Source organism: Momordica charantia (genome assembly GCF_013281855.1).
Source record: "Momordica charantia cultivar OHB3-1 chromosome 4 unlocalized genomic scaffold, Mcharantia_2.0 BLBB01000004.1, whole genome shotgun sequence".
Classification (NCBI taxonomy): Eukaryota; Viridiplantae; Streptophyta; class Magnoliopsida; order Cucurbitales; family Cucurbitaceae; genus Momordica; species Momordica charantia.
The window spans coordinates 22,619,280-22,647,020 of record NW_028275162.1 but is presented as its reverse complement, the minus strand read 5'-3'; the positions used below and the strand labels follow the sequence as shown (position 1 = coordinate 22,647,020).

The window sequence follows — 27,741 nt, the reverse complement described above, 5'->3', positions numbered from 1 at the left end:
ATCTAGTATATACTTAAACATATTACAATAAAAAAATATTGATATTTCAAACTCATTATTAATGAGAATTAATTATTTGAAGTTTATAAACAATGGTACATAATAGAATAACGAGAGCTACTAAAAAAACCAAAAAACAAAAGAATAGAATAATGATATTTGATAGCTATTGGTATGGGCTTGACTTTTTAAACCTAATTAGTTGTTACCTACTCGTTTTTAAATTTATCTTTTAACTTATCAAATCAAATTAATTTGAGAATATTAAATGATATTTTTTACATACAAATAAAACAGATTAGATTAAAGGTAAACGTGTCACATCTAAAAATGAAAGAGTCAAGTTCATTTCAAGCATCATTTGTTCATGTGAACATTGAGATGGACGGTAACAAACAAAATGTTTGATTCTATTTCCTATAAATTCAATAGAGTAGTTTCGCTCATTTCCTCGCTAAAATGACTTTGTTTATTGCTTTATAAAAAAAAATATAAACTTCTACTTTTAGCTTTTACAAAGAAATTTGCCAACATATATCATTTTCCTAAATTTTCTTCATCTACTTTCTCTTATTAATTTTTGTTTTGGCCATAAATTTCATAAGTAGAATGCAACCGTAAGTAATTATTTAAGTCTCGTCTCAACTCTTTCTTTGAATTCTTTAAATTGGAGTGCTTTCATCTAACCTCCTTCTTCTGATGTATATTTTTTACATGGTGTTCCTATCTTTCAAAAACAATTAGAAAAAAATTGTTTCAACTCTCTTGAAAAAGTTAGATAAAAGAATGTGAAAAACAATTTTGCCTAGGACGACACATCTCAAAATGGAGCATTTTTTTATTACTTTTTTTTAATACTTAATTTTAGGAACAAGACGGAAAATATAATCCCTACTTCGACCTCAATCCTACTCTACTTTCAGGTTGAAGGTTCAAATTTCTATAGTCTATACCCACGTTAATGTACTAAAAAAGTCTTACTCCATCTTGTTCCCCTAAAAATAAGTTATAGTGAATTGATGATAACTGCATTTTAATGAAATAAAAAAATTTAATTTTCATTGGGACTTTCTCACTACTATTTTCTCTTACACGTTCTTGCTACTAGTTAACAACACATGTGTTGCACTTATTTTTTCTAACGTGTTTAAATAATGTATAACGGTAAGGTTTTTAACCTTTTTAATAAATGTATTAAAATAAAAAGTAAATATAATATTTAGGTTGTATTAATAATTAATTTTGAAATAAAATATACCGATTAATTGTCAAATTTATCTTTTTAAAAAAATAGAAATATAATTATAGTCTAATAAGTAAAAAATACACTTTTGATCTCAAAGGTTTGAGTTAGGTATGCTTATATTGTAATTTCAAACGATTAATGTCATTATAAATATTTAATTAAAATTAATTTCGTAAATTATTAAAATTTATTGACTAGAATGTGTTGTTCGGATTGCTAAGGTGTGCAAACAAATGAGTGATCATGATGATGACAATTATCTTCATTGCTATGAAGTTTTTTTTTTTTCTGAAACCAAAAAGTGAAGCTGTGAGGGTTATGTTTAAAACGGTAAAGATTTACTCTTTTACCAAGTAAACCTACCTGTTAGAACTCTATTGTAACAGGGTGAGAGGCCTTAAATACTATTTCTTAAATCAATAATTGCCATAAAGTTATTTCCTTTTTTTCTCTCTCTCAAATCATTTTTAAAAGATAGAGCCATCTATCCTATTTTTCCAGAATGGCACCAAAAGTTAGGTTTTTCTTTGCTTAATACAATTATTTTCTCCAAAAAGATCTATAAATTTATTGTTTTCTCCCAGCTTTAAAGTTTGACTTCATCACTCTACACGTTGTATGACAAGTGACAATGTCACCAATATGTAATAAAATATGAATTTCAAAAAAAAAATGTATGACAATTGTTGCCTTGTTTAGGATGCTTGTTATTTTATGTCAACGGTTTTAAAATCATACCTAATAAAATAAAAATTAATAAATTAATTAGCAAAAATACTCAAGGAGCATTGATTTGATTTGCCCCTAAAATTATAATAAAAAACTTCAAATGAAGATGAACTTGGAGAATTGGGGAGCATTATAGAAAGAAAGTGTTAGCCATGTTTACAAAATCTTAGGAACCAGCTCATCATTTGCTTTTCATTTTTCAATGATCTTATTTTGGATGTTAGTTTTATTATTATTATTTTATTTCAAAATACCTAAATAATTTTTTTTCTTCACGTGAACTTAATTCAACTGGTTAAAGTACATCATCCCCATTAAAAATCATGATTTCAAATCTCTACTCTACATGTTGTATTAAAAAAATTAATACTTCTCTCTGCTCCACAATTTTTAATGTTGTCCTCCAAAAAGGCACACAGTCAAAACTTGTAGGTTTTGATTGGTTACAAAATGATTGAAAATGAAAAAATAACAGAGAGGAACTCAACCAAAATTATGAAAAGGAATATAATCAAATTATAACTGCACAGAACCATCACAAAATGACAATATAAGAATACTTAGAAGATCAATTATGCAACATGAAAAATAAAAGATTTTATTTTTATTTTGAGTATAAACGAGAGAGGTTGAGAATACAAATTCATGATCTTTTGATCAAGAACATGTGTCAATTTTATGTCAATTAAGGCTAATTTCTAAGTTTATGTTTAGTATGAATTTTTATTGTAGACCTAAGCTTTAATTTTAGAATATTAGACACATTAATAAAACTAAAAGTAAAATAATAATTCCCAAACAATGAACGAGTCTTTGAAATACAACCCAACACGGTTTTAAATTACATACCGAAAGAGAATAATAATAATCAGACAATCAAATCAAAGTGAACTTTATAAATAAACCTGTAAAAATCTGATGAAAAACTCACAATTATAACAACAGAGAGACACAAAACCAAAGAATCAACAAACAAATTTATGTTCAATTAGTGCTATAGTCTTGTCAGCAGCTCTCCTTTGAAATCTTCAGCAGAGTAAACTTGCTATACTGAAGGTGGAAGCATGATTGAATCAGCCGAGTAAAATTGCTGGGAAACAGAACTGTCCACGTCATAAAACTTATCGATGCCCGTCTCTTGTTCTTTCAGTAAGATCGAGTGATATATTTCGTCGATTCGACTCGTCACCTTCGCCATCGAGGGGCGGCTGTCGGGGTGTGGAGCTGTACACAGCATGGCAAGATGCAGAAGCTGAACCATTTCATCCAAGCCATTCTTGTGTCCTAACAGTTTCTCATCAAACACTTCAGCTGTCTTCTTCTCTTCGACCTTCGAGTGCACCCATCGCGGGAGGTCTACTCCATCATCATTGAACATCGGCGAGTTTGGAGCCTTCCCTGTTATAAGCTCTAGAATTACCATGCCGAAGCTGTAAACGTCTGCTTTCAGGGATACTTTTTGAGGATCGGTGACTTCAGGGGCCCGGTAGGCTGCAACATGGTTCGGAGTGGATGTGGGGCTTGCAATCTGAGTGAGGCCAAAGTCAGAGACACAAGCTATGTGGGATTGGTTGAGGAGAATGTTTGAGGACTTTATATTGCCATGGGAGGTCGGAGGTCGTCGAGAATGAAGATACGTAATCCCCCGAGCGGCTGCGCGCGCAATGCCAGCCCTTGCTTCCCATTTCAATGGAGCCTTACCAGCATCTCTGCTGCCTGCACCCACAAGACAGCCATAGACATTATGCTCTAACTTAACCAGAGGCACGGCAAAATACTAATGGTTGAGCACATGTGATTGTTTCAAACAAGTTTCTTAACCATAGGCACAAAGTTGCAATAGAAAGAATGCCATCAAAAGATAACAGGAAAAATACAAAAATCTCCTAAGACTAACCTTATGAAATTGGTTGCAATTCAATCTCAGCCATTCTAATTCCATTCCATTAGTTGCAATTGAAATGTGCAAACTACTCCTAAACTAGAAAGGTTGCTGTAATCAAACTCTAAATCCTAAATCACAAAATGCTCCAATTTAATTGTTGATTGTACTCATGAACATTGCTCAAATTAAAAGCTTGAGTTTTGCAATTTCACTAAGGTAACTAAAAGGAAGCAGCTCACCATGTAAAAGTACAGACAAGCTTCCCATGGGGACATAATCACATATCAGAAGCTTCTCGTCTCTGCCATAATAGTAAGCGTTAATGGGGACCAAGTTCTGATGATTCATCATCCCCAAGCTTTCAATCTTCTCCCTGAATTCCTCCTCTGGAACTCTCACATCTCTCAACCTCTTAACCACCACAGCCATCCCCACATCCAGAGCTACCTTGTAAGTTGCCCCAAAAGTCCCCTTCCCCAACACCTCTGCAGATGCTTTCAACAGTTCCTCCAAATCAAACACACTCTTTCCTTTCCCACAGAACACCAGATTCCTCTCATTCCCACTTCCACCGTAACCGGTACCTGGGTTCTCAACCTCCGAGGACATTCTCCTGGAGGTCGTCGTCGTAGCATCCATTGAACCAGTTGTTCTCTTCGTCTTCCGGCATAAAAAGAACAAAATGAGAATGAGGATTAGGAATGCAATCAACGCTCCTATAACGATACCGGCGATTGCTCCGCCGGATAATTTCTTGTCCTCGCCGTCGCAAGGGTGCAGCGGCTTCCCGCAAAGCGAGTTGCCGTCGAAGGCACTGGCTGGCTGATCGGAAAACTGCGAAGGGATGGAGCCGTTCAGATGGTTGAAAGAAACATTGAGAGTCTTAAGCGAGGGAACGGTGAAATCAGGAATAAATCCAGTGAGTTGATTGCCTTCCAAATTCAGGACCTCTAATTTCGTGAGATTACTAAACCTAGACGAAATTGGACCGGCGAACTTGTTATGAGCCAAATTCACGCGAACCAGACTCTGGATACTGAACAGAACCTGAGGAATCTCGCCGGAAAATGAGTTCCGTTGCAAGTAGAGGCTGCGGAGGGAGCGGAGGTTCGCAAAATCAGACGGAAGAGAACCAGAAAGCATATTAGAGCGGAGAGATAGGGTTTGAAGTTGAGTCAGGTTTCCAAGCCCTAGCGGAAGTTCCCCGACGAGTCCGACGCCGGGAAGCCGCAGCTCGGTGACCCTCCCGCCGCCGCACTTGACGCCAAGCCACGAGCAGGGAGTCTCATCGGAGAGGTTCCAGTGGCGAGTCCGACTACTAGCGCCCATCGCCTTCTGGAGCGCCACGAGCGCCGCCGTGTCCGATGAAAGATCCGCCTCTCCTGCAGGAAAGAACACGGAAATGACAAACACCGCCGACAAAAAACACAGCCGGAGCGGGCTCCGGCGCGCCATTTACGGCGATGAAGAAGAAAACAGAGCTTATCCCGAATATCGAATCGAAAATTGAAAGCGAGGGAAGAGGACCAAGTAAAATCCAGAGAGTCAATCAATAGGGCAAATCAGAGAGAAGATGGCTCACCATTGTACACAAACGTGTTGAAGTTGAAGGGTACAACAACATTGGTTGACTTTGTAAAAATGGAAAACCATATCAGACTAGGAGATGATGAAGAAAGATTCTTAGACATTTATGGGAAGCTGACGGATTTCTTCCAAAAGTGGGCCTCCGCCATGAACGCCATTGCCGTCTAATATGTAACGTAACCTACGTTTAACCCAAGGCAAATGATTAATGTGCCCATATCACGAAAATATTAGTTTTTTCTTTCTTCTTTTGTTTTTTTTTAGTTGGAGGGTTAAATCTGAATTATGATTTGAAGTTGGCAAAATATAGAGATTACTTAAAAAATAATAAAAGATACCCATGCAAATATATTAATATCAATAAAAATACACACATATAATATATATTTTGAATTCCACGTATAATTGTAACTATAAAATTAATATTATATAATTTACGTCTATATTTACTTAATTTTTTTTTATAAAATCATAAATAGGTAGCCACCATGGTTTCAACCAATCTCTCCAAAACTTTTATTATTTATCTGGGTCCTTATTTATTATTATTATTATTTTCTTTTTTAAAGAAATTTACTTTAGTTCTTATTGGCTCACTAAATCAATCTGTCATGATTCAATTGATTGTTAATATTATGTTGGAGGCTCCTATTTATGAAAATATTGACGAAGGATGAATATAAATAAATAAATATGTATATATATTTTTTATTCTATCGAGTACTGCTAAATAGGTTTTAAGTTAAAAAAAAGTAGCTTTATACATTTTGGTCTTTTGTATTTCTTTTGTGATTGATTTAGTTTCTATATACTCTACAAAGGGCATTAAAAATCCTACTATAATTAGTCAAAATGTTTTGAACAACTTTTAACTTCATGACATAAACATTCATGGAAAATATTATTGTCTATAATTTTAGAATATTTGTGTGAATAGAAAATCGGTATAAATAGAATTAAATTAGTTGGATCTATTTAAGAGCCATAATTGAGCCTAAAACAAGAAAGTGAGCTTTTTTTTTCCCTCTAGTTACTTTTTTCTAGCGAAGTTAACGTAGGAAGTATTAGAGTTGGTACTTTTACGACTATCATGCCTTAATTGTGTTTCTTATTTTTTATTTCTATTTTATGTTTTTTAATGGTATTTTAATAAATGAAAATAGAACTATGTTTGGTAAATATTTCTTATTTCTGGTACGTTTTTTAATTGGAAAACTATTTATTGTTTTCAATTTTATAAAATTTTAAAATAAAAAAAAATAATTTTTTTATATGTTAGGTTTATTTTTTAATATTTATTATGCATTTTATAAGTTAAAAATGATAAAATAATGCTTCCATTCATACTTTGGAAAGAAACGAAAACAAAAACAAAATAAAAAAATAATTGTGTTGTTCCAAACTTTCTTTACAATTTTGTAAAATTTTCTTAGATAAACGAAAAATATAAAAAGAAAAAAATTATAAATACTTATGTTTTTTAAAATTTAGAAACGATGAACAAGAAACAAAAAATAAGGTAACTTCCTATTCCTTGTATCTTGTCTCTTATTTTTTAATTAATAAAAAAATCATTGCAGTTGGTAACTAGTTTTTCATTTTTTTATTGAAGAAATAATGAAAATTTTAAAGTAAATTTAGTCATTTATACGATATTCAACGAGAGTTCAAACACAGGATCTTCTACACTAATACCATCTTAAACATGTCAAATCACCATGAACCGAAAAGCTTTAACCTGGACAAATTTAATCATTTATAATTATAGGATATCTAATATTTCTTATTTTTTATTTTATTAAAAAACTTAAATATTTTACTACTATTTATGTTTCTTGTTTTTTTTTTTTATAAACATTTTCGAAATTGTATACAATTTTGGAAACAACAAAAAGAAAGTTCTTTGTTTTTTTTATATATGTTTTCAATTTGTTCCAAAATATAAATAAAAATATTGTTGTATTATTCTTGAACCATAAGTATTAGAGTCATGCCATTCTATTTTTTCTTTGGTAACTAATATTGGAGAATATCCTTGCTTCCTCAACATATATTTAGACAACTTTAGGTTTAGAGATTTCAATGACTACAACAAAAATTATGGTTGGAATAAGATTTAAGAATACTATTATTATTATTATTATTATATTTTGCATTGCATAAGCATAACTAATTGAACCCAAGTTGCCGGCATTGCCCATATATTTTATCTACCTAATTATAGGATATTTACTAAACTTTTCTTTCGAGGGTAGGAAATTTTACCAACCTCAATTGATATTTACTTGTTAATTGGTAAAAGCTTAACATAGTCCTTTCAAAAATTAGGTGAATTAGTAGGTTTTTGGGATTGCTTTAGGGAAGTTGAAATGGGTGGAATTTTACTTATTTATATATTTTTACGTAATTTCCTCCATACTATTAATATATTATTCAATTGCATCTACCAATTAAAACATGTATTACCGATTTGATAGATGTCTACTCAAAGATTAGTCTATCAGTAAAGACATCTCTATTAATGATATAGTTTATCACACACATAGATATCTACGTCGGCTATACCATATTAAGTTTTCCTCCCAGCAGCATAAGATAAAAGTGTTGTATTCTATCATTTATATAATCTATAACTTATGTTTATCAATGATATAGTCATTGATAGGCCGATAAACGTTTGAAGGCTATTTTAGTATTTTTCATGAGCGAATTTGGCTTGTAATTTTTTTGTTGTTGCTATATTTGCAAATTTAAAATGCTGTTGCTATATTTGCAATTAGTCAAACTTGTTTTGTTATATATGCTAGCACCCATTTCAAATAAAGTATTTTTAACAAAAAGTGCTTAATAACAAATCATTTTGAGGTTTGATTATACACCATTAAAAGTACTTTGAGATCAAGTACTTGGGTAGCACTTGAGCGAAAAACACTGTATAAGTGTTTTTTTTTTTTCACATAGTACTTTTAAGGTATTTTAAACTTTTCCAAAAATACTTTTATGTTACTCTTAGATACGCGTATATAAAATTTCATATGAAAAATATTTATAATCATGCTAAAATCACTTCTAAACATAGTCTAAGAGAGGAAGAAGCATCATACATCACAAAAAACTTAAAATAAACTAAAAAACACATGATCATTAACCGAACGTCATCTACAACTACACTACCTCCCCAATTTTTTCCCAATCAAAATGCCTTCAAAGTGGAGGAAGAATAATAAAATGGGCTGGGATATTGGTTAGCAAGGCCCAATAAGAAATTATCGTGTAGGCCCAATAAAACAGAATAAAGCCCAACACAAGAATTTCCGCCACCGGTTGGGTCCGACACTATAAAAGCCCTAAGGAGCGCAATTGCGGAGTCCCTTCCCACCCCGCGCTGCTACGGCGAGATTTCCTCCATCGCTGCGCTGTCTTTCCCTTTTCCCCCTTCGACTTCAGATAAAATTAACTTCAGGTTAGGGCTTATTTCTTCCCGCTCTCCACACTTTCCACTACTTAATTTGATTTCGCATCCCTATCTTCTGTTTCTGATTGTTGTTTGCTCTCTTGGGTTTTTCGTTTTTGGGATGCTCAATCAAAATTTTTGAATCCAGGTATTTCCAAGGATGTTTGTTTGTATTTGGGGTAAAGTTGCTTGGTCGATAGGATTGAACGAACTTTAGCAATTGACTTCTATTAGTACCTTTTTCTTTAATCATAACATGTGCTGGTGGTGGGGGTGGTGGCGGTGGTGGCGGTGGTGGTGGTGGGCATTTCTATTTCCAAGCTTTCGCCCCTTACTACCTTTCTTTGTTTACTGTAATGGATATTGTTTGAGTAATTTATCGGGTCATTTTGTTCATACTCGTGTTAAATTGCAGTTGTCTTCTTAGATGGGCTTGTGAGGGAATTGGCATCTTTGTTTTACTTCTTATTTATTAGTTTTAGTTGAGGATTTAGTCCCTTTATGGTTGGCATTTTACGACATCTTTTTTTTTTTTGTTGGGTTCGGTTGGTTTTATTTGATCTCAAGATAATTGTGGTTTGCGGATTGTTTGTTTGTTTGTTCTCATTGATTTGTTCCGTCCCTTTTTAATGTATGTAGTCAATCATGAATCTTTTGGTTTCAATTATAATCCTACAAATAATAATGGGTTTCTGTTCTATTTCAAAATTTTAAGGTTTATAACCATTTCGACTTAAATCCTATGTAGGAAAGGATTTGGTACAAAAAATGGATAGGTTTGAGGTCTTCAAACTTTGATCACTATTGGAAGGCCTAGATGTAGTAAATATGAAGAGACTTGTTATCTTTTCAATTAAATGTCAGATTGAGGAAATAAGTGAGGTGTTTCTGACCTCCAACTTGATAATGGCATGATTTTATTTTGTTCTAACAGAGAGGAATGTTTTTCACACACTCAGATTATTTGAAGCATCCTTTAGTCTTAAGATTATTATGGATAAAAGCTATATCACCAATATCGACTGAACACATTTTCTTCTTCTTCTTTTTTTTTTAATTTTTTTTTATGAATGTATGGTATTTTCAAAATCAACTAAGATATCTGAAATATTAGCTGGATGGATTTATCAAGTACTCTGCATAAGTTTGGTGGGTTCTTCTAGCCAAGAGCATTTCTTGCAACTTCTGGTTCTGGTTCTGGATTTAGGCTCCGATTCCAAGGATGATAAAAGCCTTTCTATCCAAAGGAGAAGACTTATTTATTCGAGCTATGCTCTATGATGTTGTTAGTTATTATCTCTCTATTAATGGATGGATGTTCTAAAGAATAGATGACTATCCTATAATTGGGAGATTCTCCACTTTGGTGTTTGAACTGTGATGCATTTCAATATGATGCCTTATTTTAGGCTTTGGCTAATGGCTATGAAGTTTTAGGCTTTGGCTAATGGCTATGAAGGATTTTTGTAGTATTACTCTTTTCTTGATTGCTCATCTCTCTTTTTAGTTTGAATGGTTTCTCGTGTCAGTGTTTTCTCAATGTCATTGGCGTTGTTATTCTTTTTGCATCTTGTTGGGAAACCTTTCTTACTATTACATTCTCTCAATGAAAGTCTTTTGTTTTATTATTATAAAAGAAGTATCGGGTTTTTACATGAGAAATGGCCAATAATTGTGGCTCAACCTTTTACGCAACAAATTTTTACATGACCATTTTGTTGATGGATGGCTTTAATTTGCAAGAGTTGCAAAATGACTATGGAGATATCATCCCGTACTTTGGCCTGTTCCATTGTCAGTAAATATAAAGGGGACCCCTTTGGTTGGAGATCCTTCAACTTTGAAATCGCTGTAAGAGTTGTGGAATTTTATTTCTTCCATATTTGAAAATCTTTGGAAGCTAAAATCTGATTTTGTACAAATCTGACAAGGGATTGAAGTAGATTCTAGGAATCAGGTAGGTCTGTAATCATATTCCTGAGGAAATTACTCAACCCCTTTTTTGAAACTTCATTCGTTTCTTTCAATCCAAGGTATCTACTATCTACATAGAACACCCTATTAACAGGAATGGCCAATTAATCAACCAACAACTCAACCAACCATTAACTACTATTGTAGCTATTTAACCAAGATTGAAATACTATAAAACTAATCAGCATCTGTTAAACAGTAGTATGCTAGGAAAAATACAATAATAGCTCTATAATGTTACTTAGTGCTTTCTCTATTTATCCTTGAGTTCAAGATGCAGATAAAACCTCTAAAAGTGAAAAAGGGCCATAGAATGATAATGAAGTAGCTTCATCTTGTAACCACTAACTAAAAGTTGTTCTCAACCACATCATAGCGCCACCGTAACACCTAAGGATTCTCCAAATGACTGCAAATGTAAAATATTTTTTTTTTGAGAAAAGTAAAATGCGTTCTTGTTATATGAATTATATGTTTTTTTTATTTAATAAGTATAAACACAAAGTTTATAACCCTTAAAAAACTCACTCTGTCGCCCAAATTGATGTAAGAATTTTAGTAGGACAAGTTTACAAATAGTCAAGATGTAGAAATCTATCAAACTGTTCAAATCTTTTATCTAGCTGATCCTCTTAGAACAAGTTTTGGATTTTATTTAATTGGAAGAATTGTGGGTAATTGATCTAACATTTGTCTATTCATCCTCAACATAAAGGTTACCAAGTTTAGATAAATTTATTCTGTTCCATTTATCCTTCCCTCTTGAAAGTTACTCTTGTAAAAAACCGTTAGAGCTAAAAAAATTCCTTGTGCCTTCTATGACTGCCGACTGTGGGAGGATGCCTCATTCTTCCTGCTAGCTGGCACGTCTTAAAATACTTTTATGCATCAGTCCAATGTCACTTGTGGGAACAAGACAGGATTTCTGGTAGGCGTCTTTCATTTTTAGTTTTCTTTAGATTTGTTTTGTTGTATGCAGACCACGTACAGTTTTCCTATGCCATCAGATTAGAGTGATTGTTATTTGTATTCTTTTTACCAGCAACTATATTTCAGGCTTGCTGTTAAAGAGAGAGGAAATTTTTTGTGTTATTTTTAATTTCTGAATTTATGATGTAGTTGTATATTCTTGTCCTTGCAGGTCGATGTCTAGTTGATGACCTATAAATGGAGATAAAGACTTGCGGGAAACCAATTGATTCTTTGCTGGAGAAGGTTCTTTGTATGAATATTCTGTCTTCTGATTACTTTAAGGAGCTTTATCGTTTGAAAACATACCATGAAGTGGTGGATGAAATTTATAATCAAGTTGATCATGTGGAGCCATGGATGACTGGAAACTGCCGTGGTCCTTCAACAGCATTCTGCCTTCTGTACAAGTTTTTTACCATGAAACTTACTGTAAAGCAGATGCATGGGCTGTTAAAGCATGAGGATTCGCCTTACATCAGAGCGGTAGGTAGAATCCTCTTGACCTTTAATTATCATATTATTTTTAATATAAAATTGATGTCATATATTGTTTTGTTGGTACCATTTATGTTATGTTACCATTATTTTTTGTTTATATTCCTTTTGTGGATTCTATATTGCTTAATCATTTTTTGTAAATATATAATTGACATTGATACTGAAAGCTTGCAATGTATCTATTTTAAAACAACTAATATTGAATGCACACTTGCAAGCTTTACCGTAATCTGAGAAAAAATTAGTATATTATATGTAGTTAGGGTGATAATGTACAAGCTGGATTAAATTAAATGTTGTAAGTGGTTTCTAATGGTAATTTAGCTACTGTCACTGTAATCAAGGAAGCAAGTGGTAGAGTTTGAAGTGTTTTCTTGGAGGTTTCTGTTTCCTACATCATGAAATTTTCTTGTGGGCACTTTGAACACAATCAAGTTCTTTATTCTTTCAATGTATTTAAATTAAAATGCATTTTAGCTAGATATTTGTTAGTAGTAGTAAGTGAGCCATGAATCTTGGAAAAATCTGCATTTCCATTTGTTTTTTTATTTTAAAGTTAAAAAATTATGATGCTTCTCCCTGATTAGTATAGTTGGTTAAAAAGTTGATACCTATATTTCTAAATTTGTAGTTATTCCTCGACCATGTGATGTTTAATAATGAGCACCTTATTTTTGTTGGAATTTTGTCATTGTTACCTAGAATGGACTGCTATCTAAACTTGAATGCAGTTTGAAAATCGATTGGAGACTAGCTACGTACATAAATGTACTCAAGTTGCTCTCCGCCAACCTTTATTCCATCTCTTAAATTTCTGGCCTTTATGACCTGATGTTTCCGCTGTACAACAATCAAACTGGGATTGGATATAAACATTACTCTTTATCTCTCTCCCCAAATACAAGGGAAAAGGAGTCACTTGGTGGGTGGAAAATTTTCTGCACCATCAGCCATTCCTTAATTCCCTGCTAAGAAGAAAGAAAAAAAAAATCCCTGCTAAGAAGATTACTAGAGAAGGTCTCCAATTAGCATTACAAAACAAAAAAGAAAAAAACAGAAAAATTACAGAAAGTCCCTAGCCAAAAAGCTTGATCACGATGTATGAAATAAATGAAGTAAAAAAATATCATGATGTTTTCTACATTTTTCTTAATTTTTTTTAGGTTAAAGTGTCGTTAACTTTATGTTATATATAGATATTTAGAGAAAGAGTTTAGCTGATTGTGAAGTAAAATAGTTGAGTGTTGAGTATAACGCGATGGATCTAATTAAACAAATATGTTGCCTAATTAGCAAAGTATTCTCAATAAATTTATGAACGAATGAAAAATGATTATCCAAAAAACTGCATCTAACATGAAATCTGAACTGCTTATTAATATCCGGGTGATATTAGTGTGTATGTAATATTGGACTAGTAATTGTGGTTAATCCTCAAATTCGTGCAAATGATTACGAATCATTTTTTTTTAGAGGTTGAAGGGTGTGTTTGGGAGTGATGGTAGAATGACTGAATGAGTGATTTAGATTTAAGTATAATTGATTTTTCTAAATCACCATCCAAGTGATACCTTATTTTAAATTTCCCTAAAATCAATTTTTTAATTTGTCATCATTTTCAAAATGATCCAAAATCACTCCCAAACACATTCCAAATCACTAATGAATATCCTTGATAGCTATTGGTTATCTTGAAGTTTAATTGTGAAATGTCTTATGCAATGAGTTAGTTTGTTTGACTAGTTTTTAATTTTCACCGTATGAACAATTAAAACTTTTACGATAAAAAAAGTTATTCTTTTGGGCTTGCAGTCTTTCTGCACTTAGGTTTCCCATTCTCATTCAACTACACAATTTAAGCAACAATTAGGAACACAGGTCCTCTCTCTCTTTCTCTCTATAAAATTATTACTGCTCGGTTTTGATATTTGTGCTACTATTTGGAATGAAATTTATGAATCGATTTTATTGGGAATGTCGGTGAGCTCCGCAACTACTAGTAGGGCGGCTATTATGATTAGAAACTTAGTGGTTTTTTTACCATGCTTTAGTAATGATTTTCAAATCGACCCAAAAAATTCATTGGTATCAGAAATTCTTTTTGAGATCTTCTGTGCACATTTAATATCTTTTTGGCTCTTTATGCTAGCTCTTGCAGATTATTGTATTTCTTTAGTTTGTAAAGCCTTGTCTGATACATGCATACGCTTGGTAACATTCTTGCCTTGCTCACCAGATGTTATGAACAAAGGATGAGCCTTGTCACTTTGGGTTGCTGATCCCTTTCTCACTATAAATTAATAGTGCCTTTGCTTTGCTTTGCAGTTATCTAAGGTTTGAGGTGACCTTTTTTTTTTCTTAAACATACTGAGATTATTTCAATCCCCTGGGTCTATTTTTCTGTAAATTGATATTTGGTGAGTCTGTCTACATCATTTTCATATGCCTATTGCATCTGCTTCTATCTTACTACTTCATTAATGGCAGAATACTATAAAGAAAAAAAATAATGTGATTATGCATATTCTTTGCATGCATCTTTTTCTTAAAAAATTTTCTTTCTTACTATTTTTGTAATGATGCCCTTCCGTTCCAAGATTAAGAAAGTTATGGGCAAGCTGTATTATATAGATTTGATTATGCTATCATCTAATATTGTTTTTTCAATTTTTCCAGATTGGATTCCTCTACTTGCGTTATGTTGCAGATCCGAAGACTCTCTGGAATTGGTTTGAGCCTTATGTTAAAGATGAGGAGGTATGTGATGCTTAGAGGTGCTTGATTCTTTTATCATGTGGACTGTTGCTAAAGCATAACTATTATGTTAGCATGCATGTGTTTTCTGTACTTTGTGTCATTGTTTTTGTCTGCCTTCAGTGAAATTACACTGATAATCGAGTAAGCACAGACCTATCTTGAATATTACTGGTTCATAAACATGTTTGACGTGGACTCACACAGGACATGGTGATCTGTATTTTTTTTGTTCATTATGTTTGAGATCATTAAAATGTGTAGAAGTAAAAGATATAGGTGATATTAATCCCTACCATTTGCTAGATGCAACACCGACATCCATTGATTAGAAGAGCTTCCTCCTTTATATTGATCCCCCCTCCCTTTTTTCTCTTTGTACTTGTTAGAGAGAGAGAGAGAAGAGTAGAGCGATTTTTTTGAGGATAGAGATGACGGGATTTGAAAATTTTATATTTTTTCGTCTCCTTTCAGGCTTTTCCCAATGGAAACCCCTTTTTTGTTAATAATATTTTATTATTCATTCTAATAGTTTGGGGGTTTTCCTTGTTGTAACCTTGTTAGACCCTCAGTTACTAAGACTTATTCTAGAAGGGGCAATAGGGGAATTGTACTTGGGGGCAAGGAATAATTAGAGGGAAAGATTGTAACGGTCTGGAGAGAGAAGGTGGGCTTGGGCCGTAAGGAGAGGAGTGTGGGGGATTGGGATAGATATATTCCCCTAGTTTGTAGGAGGGAAGCAGTCTTGATTTCAGTGTAAGGACGGTTGTAGGGAGAGTTACCCACCCTCTCGAATTGGTGGGGTACCTTTGTATCGCCTACAGGCTCAATTCAGTCAATTCCAAGAAGAATTGTGAGGAGTTACCTCACAAACCTCCATTGCCAGATGTTCTTCAAGGGGTTTCTGGTCCGTCCATCTGTTGTTTTGTAGTCTCTTTTCCCCCATCCCAAGAAAATAATATATGAGAAAAGACTGCTTCAATACAAATTCATGATAATTTTGCATGTTTTATGGTTAATAAGGACGTAAAGCTATAAAAAAGCAGAAAAGTAACTAACAGACTAAATGTGATTTTCAGGAATTTTCACCAGGATCCCATGGACGAATGACTACAATGGGTGTATATGTGCGTGATTTGCTCCTTGGACAGGTTAAATACCAACAACTCCCCTACAAATATTATGTTTCTTGGTTACATCATTGCTCTTTCTTTGTAACTTTGATTCATAGACATGCTAAATTGTGTGCATGTACAGTTGGTATGTGAATCTTGTGACAACCTGAGGTTGACATTTCTGTAGTGTTAACTGGGATGAAAGCGTTGACTTGTTTGAGCATTCTTTGTGAACTGATATCTATCTTGAAGCTCTCTCACTTCAGATTTGTTAGGTTGGAAGATAGTGTTAAGAACTATATGTATGTGTAGTGTAATGAAATTGAAGTCTCACTAATAGATGAACGTTCAAGGAGGTGCAAAAGAGTTAGGGAAGAAAGAACAACTACGGCATAACATTAGCCCCATCCCCTTGACATATTTGGAAATTCCTTTTCTTCACTAAACATCTTATATTTGGTCTGTTTGTCAAGGTGATCGAAGGCCACGTTCTCTGTTTTTGAAGGTGCTTCTAAGCTCTATAGACTTGCACTTGCAAGATGAAGTGACTTTGCAGTGTGTTCTGGTGTCATGTCCACTTCAGTGTTGTCTTAATTTTTTCTGTCTTTCTTAATGCTTCCAATGTTTTCTTACTCCTGTTTCCTTGTACAAGTCTTTTCTTTTAGTTGTATTTCCCACTTGTCATAATGGTCTGCTTGTTTTTTTCCCTTTTCTTTTGTTTTCGTCCTTATATGCTTGAAGGTATTCTAGGTGTTCTATTAAAAATAGTGTTCTTAGTTTCTTTTTTTATTGATTAAATTAGTAGGTATACTTCCTCAAATTTGCTAATTGCTTTGCACCTTGTGGCTAGACTACAGAGGGCCTTTCACCTTAAAAAAGTACTGGTTGTGTTGGATTTTACCTTTCAAAAGGGATACCTTTTAGGGTTTCCCCTTCATATACTTTCATAATAGCGAAATGAAAAAGAAGTGTTCGTTTCATATTCCAACAATTCATTTTTCTAATCATATTTCAGAGTCCAAATTATGAATGAAATTTTTTTTGGAATGTTCTCTAAAGTCAATTTTATTTTATTGTTTGGATGCAATATCTTCTGTGATAGTATATGGTGATAGGGATATGTCTTAAAGAAAAAAGAGATGAATGAAGTAATATGAATAAAATGAAACATGAGAACCAGGTTTTGCTTTCATCGCATTGTTGGTATGAGCAAACTGAAATGTTTTCTGTTTTCAATGTCTAATCGAGTTGAAAGCTAATATAAATCTTGATTTCTGTATATGGGTTTGCATTTGGCAAATAGAACGGAATCAACATTGGATCTCTTATTTTATTTCTCCTTTCAGCTTTTAACTGGCAATCATTAAGTTTTGAATGTTCTCTGGTGGTATTCAAGTGTATTTTGTTTGTTTGTTTGTTTTTTCTGCACTTTCTGTCATTGTAGTTGTAAGATAACAACATTTTGTTTGGCTATTGCAGTACTACTTCGATACCCTTTTCCCTCGTATTCCAGTTCCTGTTTTACGGCAAGTTGTTGCTAATCTCGAGAAGTTGAAGCTTCCCAGCAAACATTCAGGTGTGACAGGGGAAACACATCGAATTGGGTCTGAAGACACCGCACGGCGGCCACCTTCTGTAAAAGCTTCACTTTCAGTTTCATTTGGACAACGAGCTCCACATCGTGCCTCAACTAGGGACTCATCCCCGGTTCGTCGTACACTACCACCATCTGCTAATGACAAAGATAATGGCGATGATGTACGAAGATCTCCTAGCAGTCGCCGTAGTCAAAGTCGCGAACATCCAGATAATGGAGAGAGGAGCAGGGATAGAGATTACGACAGGGAGAGGAGCAGGGATCGAGATCACGATAGGGACAGAAGCAGGGATAGAGATCATGACAGGGACAGGGGGAGGGACAGAGATCGAGATCGTGATCGTGACAGAGAAAAATATAGAGATCGGGAGAGGGACCGAGATAGAGATAGAGATAGAGATAGAGATAGAGATAGAGAGAGAGAGAGAGAAAGAGAGAGAGTTAGAGAGAGGGAGAGAGATAGGGACAGAGAACGAAGTTATGATTATGATCGAAGGTCTCACTATGCGGATAGAGATAGTAGAAGGGACTACGAAAAGAGTAGCCGTGATGATGGCAGTAGGCACTATCGAAGGAGTCGAAGCCGAAGTAGGAGCAGGAGCAGAAGTCGAAGTCTACAAACAGTGAATGCCCATCACGAGCGAGTGCCAAGTCCTGTAAGAGATGGGAACACCGATAAGACATCTAATATATCAAGCAACCTGGCAAAACTTAAAGATATCTACGGCGATGTGAGCGATCAGAAGGGGGATTGTAGCAAAGAAAGAGTTCCTAAAAGGGATGGCAGTGGTGAAGAGGTGTTTAGATTGGGTGGTGGTTCCTGGAAATAGTGAGAGATGAGTCCACTGTATTGAATGCACCATGTTATCTTCATTTAGAATACAGATTTTAGTTTCTTTTGGGAAAGGGAAAGAAAAGAAGTGAATTTGTTGCTTGATTCATCATCTCTCCAAAAATCTATTTCATCTAAAATGTAATAGAACCTGAACCATGGTGGCTGTGTAGTGTAGTAGATTATGATAGAATTGAGTTGGTTACTGCTACTGCTTGTTTTATGTTTGGATGGACAGAGGAAGCCAATGGAACTTCTCTATATACACTGATTACTTCCTTTGATTCAAGGTTTTTCCCTTAAAAACCATATGTTATTATATCTGTCATTGAATTGTTGTTTAAATACTAAATAGGGTTGCAATTTGTTGTACCAAATCCCGTGGCCTCCCTCATCCCAAGAATGAACTTTTTACTAAAATCTTCTGCTTTTAAACTCTCCACTTCTTGATGATTTTTGCTATTCTATGTCATTACTTGTGCATTTTGGGTGGTGAAGGCTAAAATGAGCTGATGTAAGATTTGCTGGTATGATTTTTAGTAGGTTGGTTAGAAATTTAAAGAGATTTGTAAGAAGTTAGAAATTTGAACTTTTTCTCTCTGATTATCGTGGCTTCACATCAACTAAAAGGTGTTCAAATAAGATTAAGTTGAAACTTTGTTGGAAAAACACCCAACATTTAAGACAAAAATATATATTTAGCTTATATGAAAGAATTAAAGACTCGAAAAACAGACACTGCTGAGTTGGCTGCAGGATGTAACATATATAAGCTATGAAATAAAATTAGCACCTTCAAGAAGCTTCTGAAATTGCTATAAATCCAAAGGCCACTCCCCAAAACATTCAACAAAGAGATGGAGAAAAATTGGAATTGCAGAGTTGGAGTAGCCGTGGATTTCTCTGCAACAACCAAATCAGCTTTAATGGGCTGCACGTAAATCTTCTTAGGCATGGATAGATCTCTTAGTTCCCATCCATATTCAGCCTCCCTATTCTGATAGTCCCAAAAAGCTCCTCTTCCAACACACTTCCATTTACATGTATACTCTAATGAAGCTTTCCCTTTTTGTTCAATTGTTTTGCAGCTTTGGTTCCTCTTGGGGGAATTCATAGAGGTTAAGTTTGAGAAGTAATATGGACTGAGTAATGATCTGTCCCTCAAGTTTGTGGCAGCATCCATTTTGTCTTTATGTTATAAAAAGTTTGTAATGTGTGTTTCCTACGTGGACAATTCATTTAACCCTTACTAGGGTTAATTTTATACTTAATTCTTAAATAATACAATTAACGTATCAATTGGGAAAATTTTCAAACGTTATGAATTTTTCTTCATAAATAATTTTGATATGCTGTAGACTCCACATCATTCTTAAATAATGTTGATTTGACAAGAATTTGGTGGAAGTGGTATCTATACTACTTTAGTATTGAAATTTTCCACTATCAACGATGTAGATTTATTAGAAACAAAATTGAAAGTTGAAAGATTGGTTAGAAACCTGAAAGTTTAAAGACATATTAAAAAAACTTTAAAATACAAAAGCTAAATGGACGGAGAATTGAAAGTTTAAGCCTATAACTTATAATTTAAGCTTCTCTTCCTCTTCTTCTAACTATTATTTGTAGAAAGAAAGGAGAACGAGATTGATTTTTATTCATTGGTTGGTGAATGAAGCAGGAAAAAGTGGCTAAGGTTTATTGGAGTGATCCATTGTGAGGATTTCAAGTTTCTAGTTATTGGAAACAAGGGTTTAAGCTACACTAGATAGATGTTAAAAGTAAAATTCAAATAGCGAACCTGAGTTTAGTTTAATGGAGATTTGTCTCTCACTAAAATTTACGAGTTGTGATCTGGTATATAGATAGAGACAATTATCTCTATTGATATGAGACATTTTGGATAAAACCAAAAGCAAATAGGAAGGATAACTGTTGTCTTTAAAAAAAAAAAAAGATAAATTAAAATATTAAGCATTATAATAAAGAAAAAAGGACTAAAATTGTAATAAACCTCGTGTAAATAAACATAGCAAGTTTGTAGAGTTGAATGGAAGAGAAACAACAACTTGAACCATTGGAAAAAGGAAAAAATAAACTCTAAAAACACCCACAAGAAGGCACAAACACTCTTCCAAATTGATAAGATTATTACATAAAATAAAAATAAAAATAAAAATAAAAATTATCCTTAGCTTTCAAATTTATGAATCTCTAGCAAACTCCATTGGTCTTCTTCTTCTCCATGACGAACTTCCTCCAAACCGTGGTGATCTCCCTCTGCGTCTCGAGAGCGCTCTTCTTGGCCACAACGACGTCGTTCTTCTGCGTCTCTTCTCCGGCGACCGTCGTCTTGAAGTCCGCCCTCGACGGCAGGCTGTCCAGCTCGTGCAGCACTTTCTCCACGTCCTTCACCAGACGCTCAGCAAGTGTTCGAGAAAAGTCCTCTCTTATCACCACTCTCAGCACCGTTATGTGCTGCGCGTCCGGCGGCATCGTGTACGCCGGCACGATCCACCCGAATCTCCTCAGCATCTCCGACACCTCGAATTCCGTGTGCCGCGAGTTGTCCTTCAGAGAGAACGCCACCAGCGGAACCCCGTCGTCCTTTGACACTATGTTGAACCGCCCTGTGCTCTCCAGCCCCTCCTTCAGCACTATCATGTTCTCCCGGCAGTTCTCCATCACGTTTTGGTATCCCTGCGCAAACACCTCTTTCAATTTCTCCATTTTTGTTTCCCACAATTTTGGGTAGCAATGTTTGTTACTCAGTTAGTTACCTCATAGCCCAAGCGGATCAATTGGTAGTACTGGGCAATCACTTGGCTGGAACCTGTATGTATGGTTTGATCAGACCTCAGTAATTCAGCAATCTTGAAATGAAAACAGAGCAATCAAATGCTGTGTACGTACCCTTTGAGAAATTGAGTGTGAAAGTGGGCTGGTCAGCTCCGAGATAGTTGATGTGGAAGATGAGTTCTTCAGGCAAGTCTTCTTTGTTCCTCCAGATGACCCAACCGATTCCAGCATAAACGAGCCCATATTTGTGCCCACTCACGTTAATGCTCTTTACTAATGGTAGCCTGAAGTCCCACTCCAGCTCAGGGTATATGAATGGGGCAATGAACCCTCCGCTTGCAGCATCAACATGGATTGGAGTGTCCCATCTGTTTCAAATTCCAGTGGACTCAAAAGCTTAGGTTGATGGATTACGTGTGTCGAAAAACGAGAGAACGAGAGAGAGAATTGTACCCAGTTTCCTTGTTCTTTTCGACTAAGAGATCGTTTAAGAGCTTAACGTCTTCGAATTCTCCATTGAGGGTGGAACCCAAGATGGCTGCAACACAGATGGTGTTCTCGTCGACCAACTCCACAGCTTTCTCTGGGTCCATCACATAGTAACCTTCCCTCAGTTTCACCTCCTTCAGCTCTACCTCAAAATACCTTGCAAATTTCTCCCAGCATACCTTCACAAGTAATATGTTTAGGACAAGGCCAGCAAACCATTGCTCAAAATTACTCATAAAGCACATAACAGTACATATGTAGCAAACCACTCAATCTCAAGCTATGGTCGGATTGACATTTTCAGAACATGGAGTGCATAAAACTAGAAACAAAATGATACCCAAGTGGAAGATTAAGCTACTTAATGAATGTTGTAATGCATAAATAGAAATGAGAATAGAGAAATAAGTGATACCTGGACATTAGCTCCAGTGACAATGTTGGGCTTGTCACAAGGCTTGCCTTCAGCCTTCATTCTGTTCTGCCACTTTCTCTTGAAAGCCAAACCAGCCAACATTATGGCCTCCGACGATCCCACAGTCCCCACTCCCACCGCCGTCTCTGACTCTCCCAGTGGGGCATTGAACAAGTGTGCTATCATGTTCACACATCGGTTCTGCTTTCAATTCCATTTCCAACATTGTTAAAATCTTAATCAATTGCTTCCAATTCCTAAACATATCCAGCAATTTACTGTAGATCTTGTCTAATTTATCTGTTAAGTTTATCTAATGTTTAATTGGATAAATGTATATGACTTTTTTCGTAAGGTTTTTGAGAATGCAAATTGATACCAGTCAAATGAATGTATTAAAAGCACAGTTGCATGTCCTTTTTGCTGGGAGACAGGACGGCCAATAAGTTTAAGTTGGTTGTAGGAATAGTCAAATTTGGTTGACACCAAATATTATAGTAAACTAATAATTGACAGACATCTAATATACTAGTTAATCAATAATTCAACTATAATCAGTCAAATTAATTGCTAGTATATCGACTGAAATCAACCATGAGCTTATATCATTTGGGAAAAAAAAAGGAACTATGTTTTTAAAACAGGAATGTGTATTTCAGAAAATGATAAACGAATGTCAGGAATGTGAATCATGTGATTCTTAAAAAAAGCAAAAACAACAATATATAATTTTCAAATTCTGACAGTGTATCTGACATTTTTTTCTTTTTTAAGTAGTTATTTTAAAAATACAAAAAAAATACAAATTTATTTAATAATCATTTTGTTTTTTTTTTAAATTAAATTTATAAAAGCAACATTGTTTAGTTAGTTTATAAATTGGTTAAATTATAACAAAATAAAAAAAATTTTGAAACCCACATAAGTTTCAAATGAGCATTCGTACTCAACTTAATAATTCAAGTTTTATAAAAGTAATTTTGTTAACTAAATAAAGGAATAACATTTAAAAATAAAAAAGAAGTGGACTTTTAGGGAAAAAAACAAATCAAATTACTACTTCCCTAACTGTCATGCATCTCAAATGCATAGGTGAGCTCAACTGTTAAGGCATCTCACTCATTTCTTTGGGGTCAGTAGTTCAATTCTCTTATTATGCTAAAAAAATTACCATGTTAAATGCATAATTAAAAGTTATTTTGTTATTTTTTATTCTCCTATTAATTAGCTCATCTCGAAATTTAGATTCTGACGTGATTTGGAATTTGGAAATTGTCATTTCTCTCGATTTTCTTGAAAAAGAGAAATGTCAATTTCCAATGTAACAAATAATTTAACATTACTTGCTTTTTCGTACCTCAAAATTTCAAAAGTAAACAGAGTGAATCAGGAAAGAAAAAGGAGGAAAGGATTTGAAATCAATCCAAGTTTTTAGAAAGAAGGAAAAGTAAAACCAAACTGTCAAGGGTTAGGCAGAGCCAAACATTTTTTTAAATACAGAATTTTAACATTTTAATTCAATCTTTCAATTCTCAAAAAAAAAAAAAATATAAAAATACTTATAAAAACTTAATTTCTTTATATTATTTGTCAATAAATAAATCTAGTTCAACATTTAAGTTATATACTTCTTTTCTTGAGATTGGAAGTTTAAATTAAAAAAAATAATAATCTTTCTTCCTATGGAGGGCGATGTCTAGAGACATTAGCGGTAGGGTTTGGGCGGACAAAATGGTAATATTACATTCCCTCACACCGGTGAGAAAATGGACCATTTTGGTGGGCCAAGAAGTTATTACTATCGTTTCCCCCTTTCAGTTCTGACAAATGGGATCCATTCCATAGTCCCTTAAATCTCGGCAATTATTGAGGCCAAATTCATTGAAATCAATGACGGCCATGAAATCGAGATATTTATTTGTGCACTTCTACCACGACAAGCTTGGTTTATGTTAAAAGTCTGGACCAAGTCGAATATTTTGAAGACTTGAAAAGAAAAAAGAATTCAATAATATTATTGAAGATAATTTTTTCCCCGACGAAACAAAGATGTTATTGTTGTTACCCTAATTTGCTTTTTTATAAATGTAAACAAAAATGAACAATTATGGAAAAAAATTCCATATACTCAAAAAAAAAAAAAAAAGAGGAAAGAAAGATTATATATTTAAAGACTAGAATTTTTTTTTTTTTTTTAATAAATTTCAACTCGTCAAGTTGAACCTCCCGTGGGAAAGCAATGAGTTGCTTGCAAACTTATTTTGAAAATGACCTTTTGACTTAACTTCTACTTCTAGAAACATCATTGAAAGATGTTCATTATATATATATTAAATAACTATCCACCATTTTTTAAAAAAATAAGAAATGAAAACAAACTAAACTAACAAAGTAACAAAACAATTTTTAAAAAGGAAGAAAAACTCTGGAACATGTGTAACGCAAATTTTATAATAAAATGAAAAGAAAAGGTTCAAAACAATTTTATATTTTTTAATTCGAAAATTCTAATTTTTCTTTTAATCTCTTCTTACAAATAATCACGAAAAAACGCAGGACCAAGACCAAGCAACCGTGACGTGCAATAACACTACACGCAGCACGAGCACGCTCTTCCTATGCTGGGACCCACCATAACCAATTATATTGAAACACAAATAGATGAAAACTGCCCCATATTGCCCTTTCCCACACAATAATAATAATGATAATGCTAATATTTCCATTATCGTTACCCTAACATAATTGTTCTTAAATGCCAACCTGCATTCTAGGATATAATAAAGTCCGGTTGGATAACAATTTTTTTTATATATATATATATATATTTTTGAAGGTTTTTATTTAGTGCATCTTCACCAACTTTATAATACATTTGAAATTCAATCAAATTTTTAAAGACATACACGTTTTCAAAATTACTTCTTTTGTTTTTTAAATTTTTAAAAGATGACTTAAATTTTAAAATTTATTTTAGAAAGAAGATAAAAAAAACAGAAATAGAAATAGAACTAGTGTTGATTAAAAAAAAACAGAAATAGAAATAGAACTTGTGTTTATAAACTAATTTTTGAAAATAAAAATAAAGAATAAAATGGTTATCAAATTAGTAAGCATGGTGATATGAAGAGGGGAAGGTATAAAAAAATTTGATGCTAATTATACTTTTTTTTTTATAATTTTAAGAATTTAGTTTATAATCCCATCAAATCTAACCTTCAAAGGAATTTTGACTGATTTGTGTGGTGAGTTTTGTAGGGGACACGAAGAATTAACGACCCGCATTTTGTGAGAGTATAAGGTAACAAAACGGTTTTGGAGCCTACCACTAAATCCTAATGTTTGCCTTTTTAATATTGAAGGGAGGCCAAAACGAACATAGTTCAACGATAATTGGCATATACATCCAATCGAGAGGTTGTGAGTTCAAATCCCCTCTACAACGTGTTGTACTAAAATATTGAACGGAGAGACGGACACATATGGTATTAAAGAGCTAAAAGTGTGGGTGATTTGGAATCTTAGAAACAATGTCGGTGTTTAGAGGAGAAAAGCCTAATTCATTAAATTTTATTTGGGCAGGCCATAAAATTCATCACAAAAAATAATAACAGGAAAGCAACGGATTCATTGCATCGCAACAACAGCAGAATAATTCTAAGGAACGTTCAAAATGGGTACCTCCCCCAAATTTATATTATTAAAAGTTATGGGAGGAGCAATATAGAGTTTAATATAAAATATATATATATATATATATTATTTGTGCATTTAATTAGATAAACTATTTGTCGTTACTTTATGGTTTATTTATAATTTTAATGAAATAGACTTTGAGTCGCGGAGATTCTCAGTTTTTTTTTTTTTTCAAAAATACAAGTTGCTGTTAATTTTCTGCCTTTATTTTAATTAACCCCTCAGCTCAGCCAATAAAAGCCCAACTTTGACTCTTTTTAAATTAAAAATTTAAATACTATTTTAGTATTTATCGATTTAACTACTATCGTTGTTTTAAAATATAATTTTAGTATTTATCAATTCGGTCTCTATACTCGAAAAAAGCGACAATTTTGATTCTTTTATTTCTTATAATAAAAATTTCAATATAACACTCCATTCAATAAATTAATTTCTTGAAATCTAATCATAATGATGTATTAAAGAGGTTCCTTAGATTTAGATTTTATGGTAAAATTATATAAATAGGGACTAAAACGACAATTTTTTTAAATTAAATAAATCTTATATGTGATTGTCAAGTCATTGTCAATTCTAAACATTAATATTTATTTTTAAATTTTCTTCTAAAATTAATCTTGCCTTAGGTTTTTCTTTTAAATAATCTGATAAAAAAAGAATATATGATTTTCTAAGTACAAATCTCACAAGTCAAATTATTTTAAAATCTTTTTTTTTAGTTAAAAAGTTGGATCTCTAAACTAAAAAAAGGTATTATTGTAATACTTTGTTTAAAGCAACTTTAATTTTTTTTGTCAATATCTAATTAAACTCCTTTTTAAATAACAGAACTCCGCCATGACCGACGCTGCAATTTGCAGAATTTCCAGAGGATAATGGTCATTGAGGGAAACGATAGAACAACAACGAATCGATCTAAGCTTTTCGATTAAGAGTAGTAGAGAGAGAGAGAGAGAGAGAGAGGAACGTGCCTGGAGTTCTGTAGTGACAGGATACTCATCCATATCGACGTAATTCTTGTTAATGGCGGCCATGATGAGTTTATCGCACTCAGGCTCCATCCAAGTGGTGACAAAGGAGGCCAAGTTGAGCCTAGGGTTTCCATCGAGCATGAGTTCGTCGTTGATGATCTGGTACGCGGCCTCCTTCGGAATCGAATTTTCCGGCATTTTGAATCTGCGGAAAACAGGACAATCAAATTAATCCGATCCGGATCATGAAGCACAAATCAAATCGCACACAACCAGTGATTTCGATTTCGAGATCTAATCGAACGGAAAAAACAAAACGAAGGACAGATTGAATGGATCAGATCAGTGATTAATGGATGATTACCTCGGGAGAGAGGTGCGGACATAGCGAGAAGCGAAGGTGGAGTGGACGGAGACGTCGGTCTGAGAGGCAGTCTTGGAGAGAACCATAGTTGATGAAGCGGGAGATTGCAGAGAGAAATGAGAAGTTATGAATGGAGGATGGGATGAGGAAGAGGGAGAAGAAGAAGGGGGCTTAATATAGAGTGAGTTTTGGTCAAACTATGGCGCCTGGACCTCACAATGGAAAATGCGAAGGGTGCTTCCGACCCCAGTGGCGTTCTCTGTGGTCCCTTCTTCCTTTCCTTCTTGTTTTTTTATTAATAAATATATATGTTGGACGTGAAACGGGATGGAGTTTAATTAGAAATAATAATTTTAAATGT

At 33.8% G+C, this 27,741-nt stretch overlaps 3 protein-coding genes across 7 annotated transcripts; 1 reads left to right on the top strand and 2 right to left on the bottom strand.

Annotated features, from left to right (window-relative positions):
• Nucleotides 1-2,743: 2,743 nt before the first annotated feature.
• LOC111012024 (Leucine-rich repeat protein kinase family protein) lies at nt 2,744-5,595 on the bottom strand. Of its 2 annotated transcripts, XM_022286050.2 has the most exons (3): nt 5,443-5,595; nt 4,100-5,242; nt 2,744-3,691 (listed from the first exon to the last, which is right to left on the bottom strand). In XM_022286050.2, the coding sequence occupies exons 1-3, from the start codon at nt 5,549-5,551 to the stop codon at nt 3,021-3,023; spliced, it is 1,923 nt and encodes a 640-aa protein (XP_022141742.1). In that variant the 5' UTR covers nt 5,552-5,595; the 3' UTR covers nt 2,744-3,020. The 2 variants fall into 2 exon arrangements, with proteins under 2 accessions (XP_022141742.1, XP_087979635.1); XM_088123509.1 differs by lacking the exon at nt 5,443-5,595 and having other exon boundaries at nt 4,100-5,436.
• A 3,164-nt stretch (nt 5,596-8,759) lies between these two features.
• Nucleotides 8,760-18,932, top strand: ATSRL1 (PRP38 family protein). 4 transcript variants are annotated; one of them, XM_022285805.2, is made up of 5 exons: nt 8,760-8,910; nt 12,017-12,330; nt 15,022-15,102; nt 16,179-16,250; nt 17,694-18,932. In XM_022285805.2, exons 2-5 carry the CDS (start codon nt 12,043-12,045, stop codon nt 18,639-18,641), a joined length of 1,389 nt encoding a protein of 462 aa, XP_022141497.1. In that variant the 5' UTR covers nt 8,760-8,910; nt 12,017-12,042; the 3' UTR covers nt 18,642-18,932. The 4 variants fall into 4 exon arrangements, with proteins under 4 accessions (XP_022141497.1, XP_087978975.1, XP_087978977.1 ...); XM_088122849.1 differs by lacking the exon at nt 8,760-8,910 and adding an exon at nt 8,941-9,049; XM_088122851.1 differs by lacking the exon at nt 8,760-8,910 and having other exon boundaries at nt 12,291-12,334.
• Nucleotides 18,933-20,626: 1,694 nt separating this feature from the next.
• GAD (glutamate decarboxylase) lies at nt 20,627-27,541 on the bottom strand. Its single transcript, XM_022285804.2, has 7 exons — nt 27,381-27,541; nt 27,017-27,221; nt 22,347-22,547; nt 21,896-22,110; nt 21,557-21,810; nt 21,424-21,476; nt 20,627-21,343 (listed from the first exon to the last, which is right to left on the bottom strand). The coding sequence occupies exons 1-7, from the start codon at nt 27,464-27,466 to the stop codon at nt 20,858-20,860; spliced, it is 1,500 nt and encodes a 499-aa protein (XP_022141496.1). The 5' UTR covers nt 27,467-27,541; the 3' UTR covers nt 20,627-20,857.
• Nucleotides 27,542-27,741: the final 200 nt, after the last annotated feature.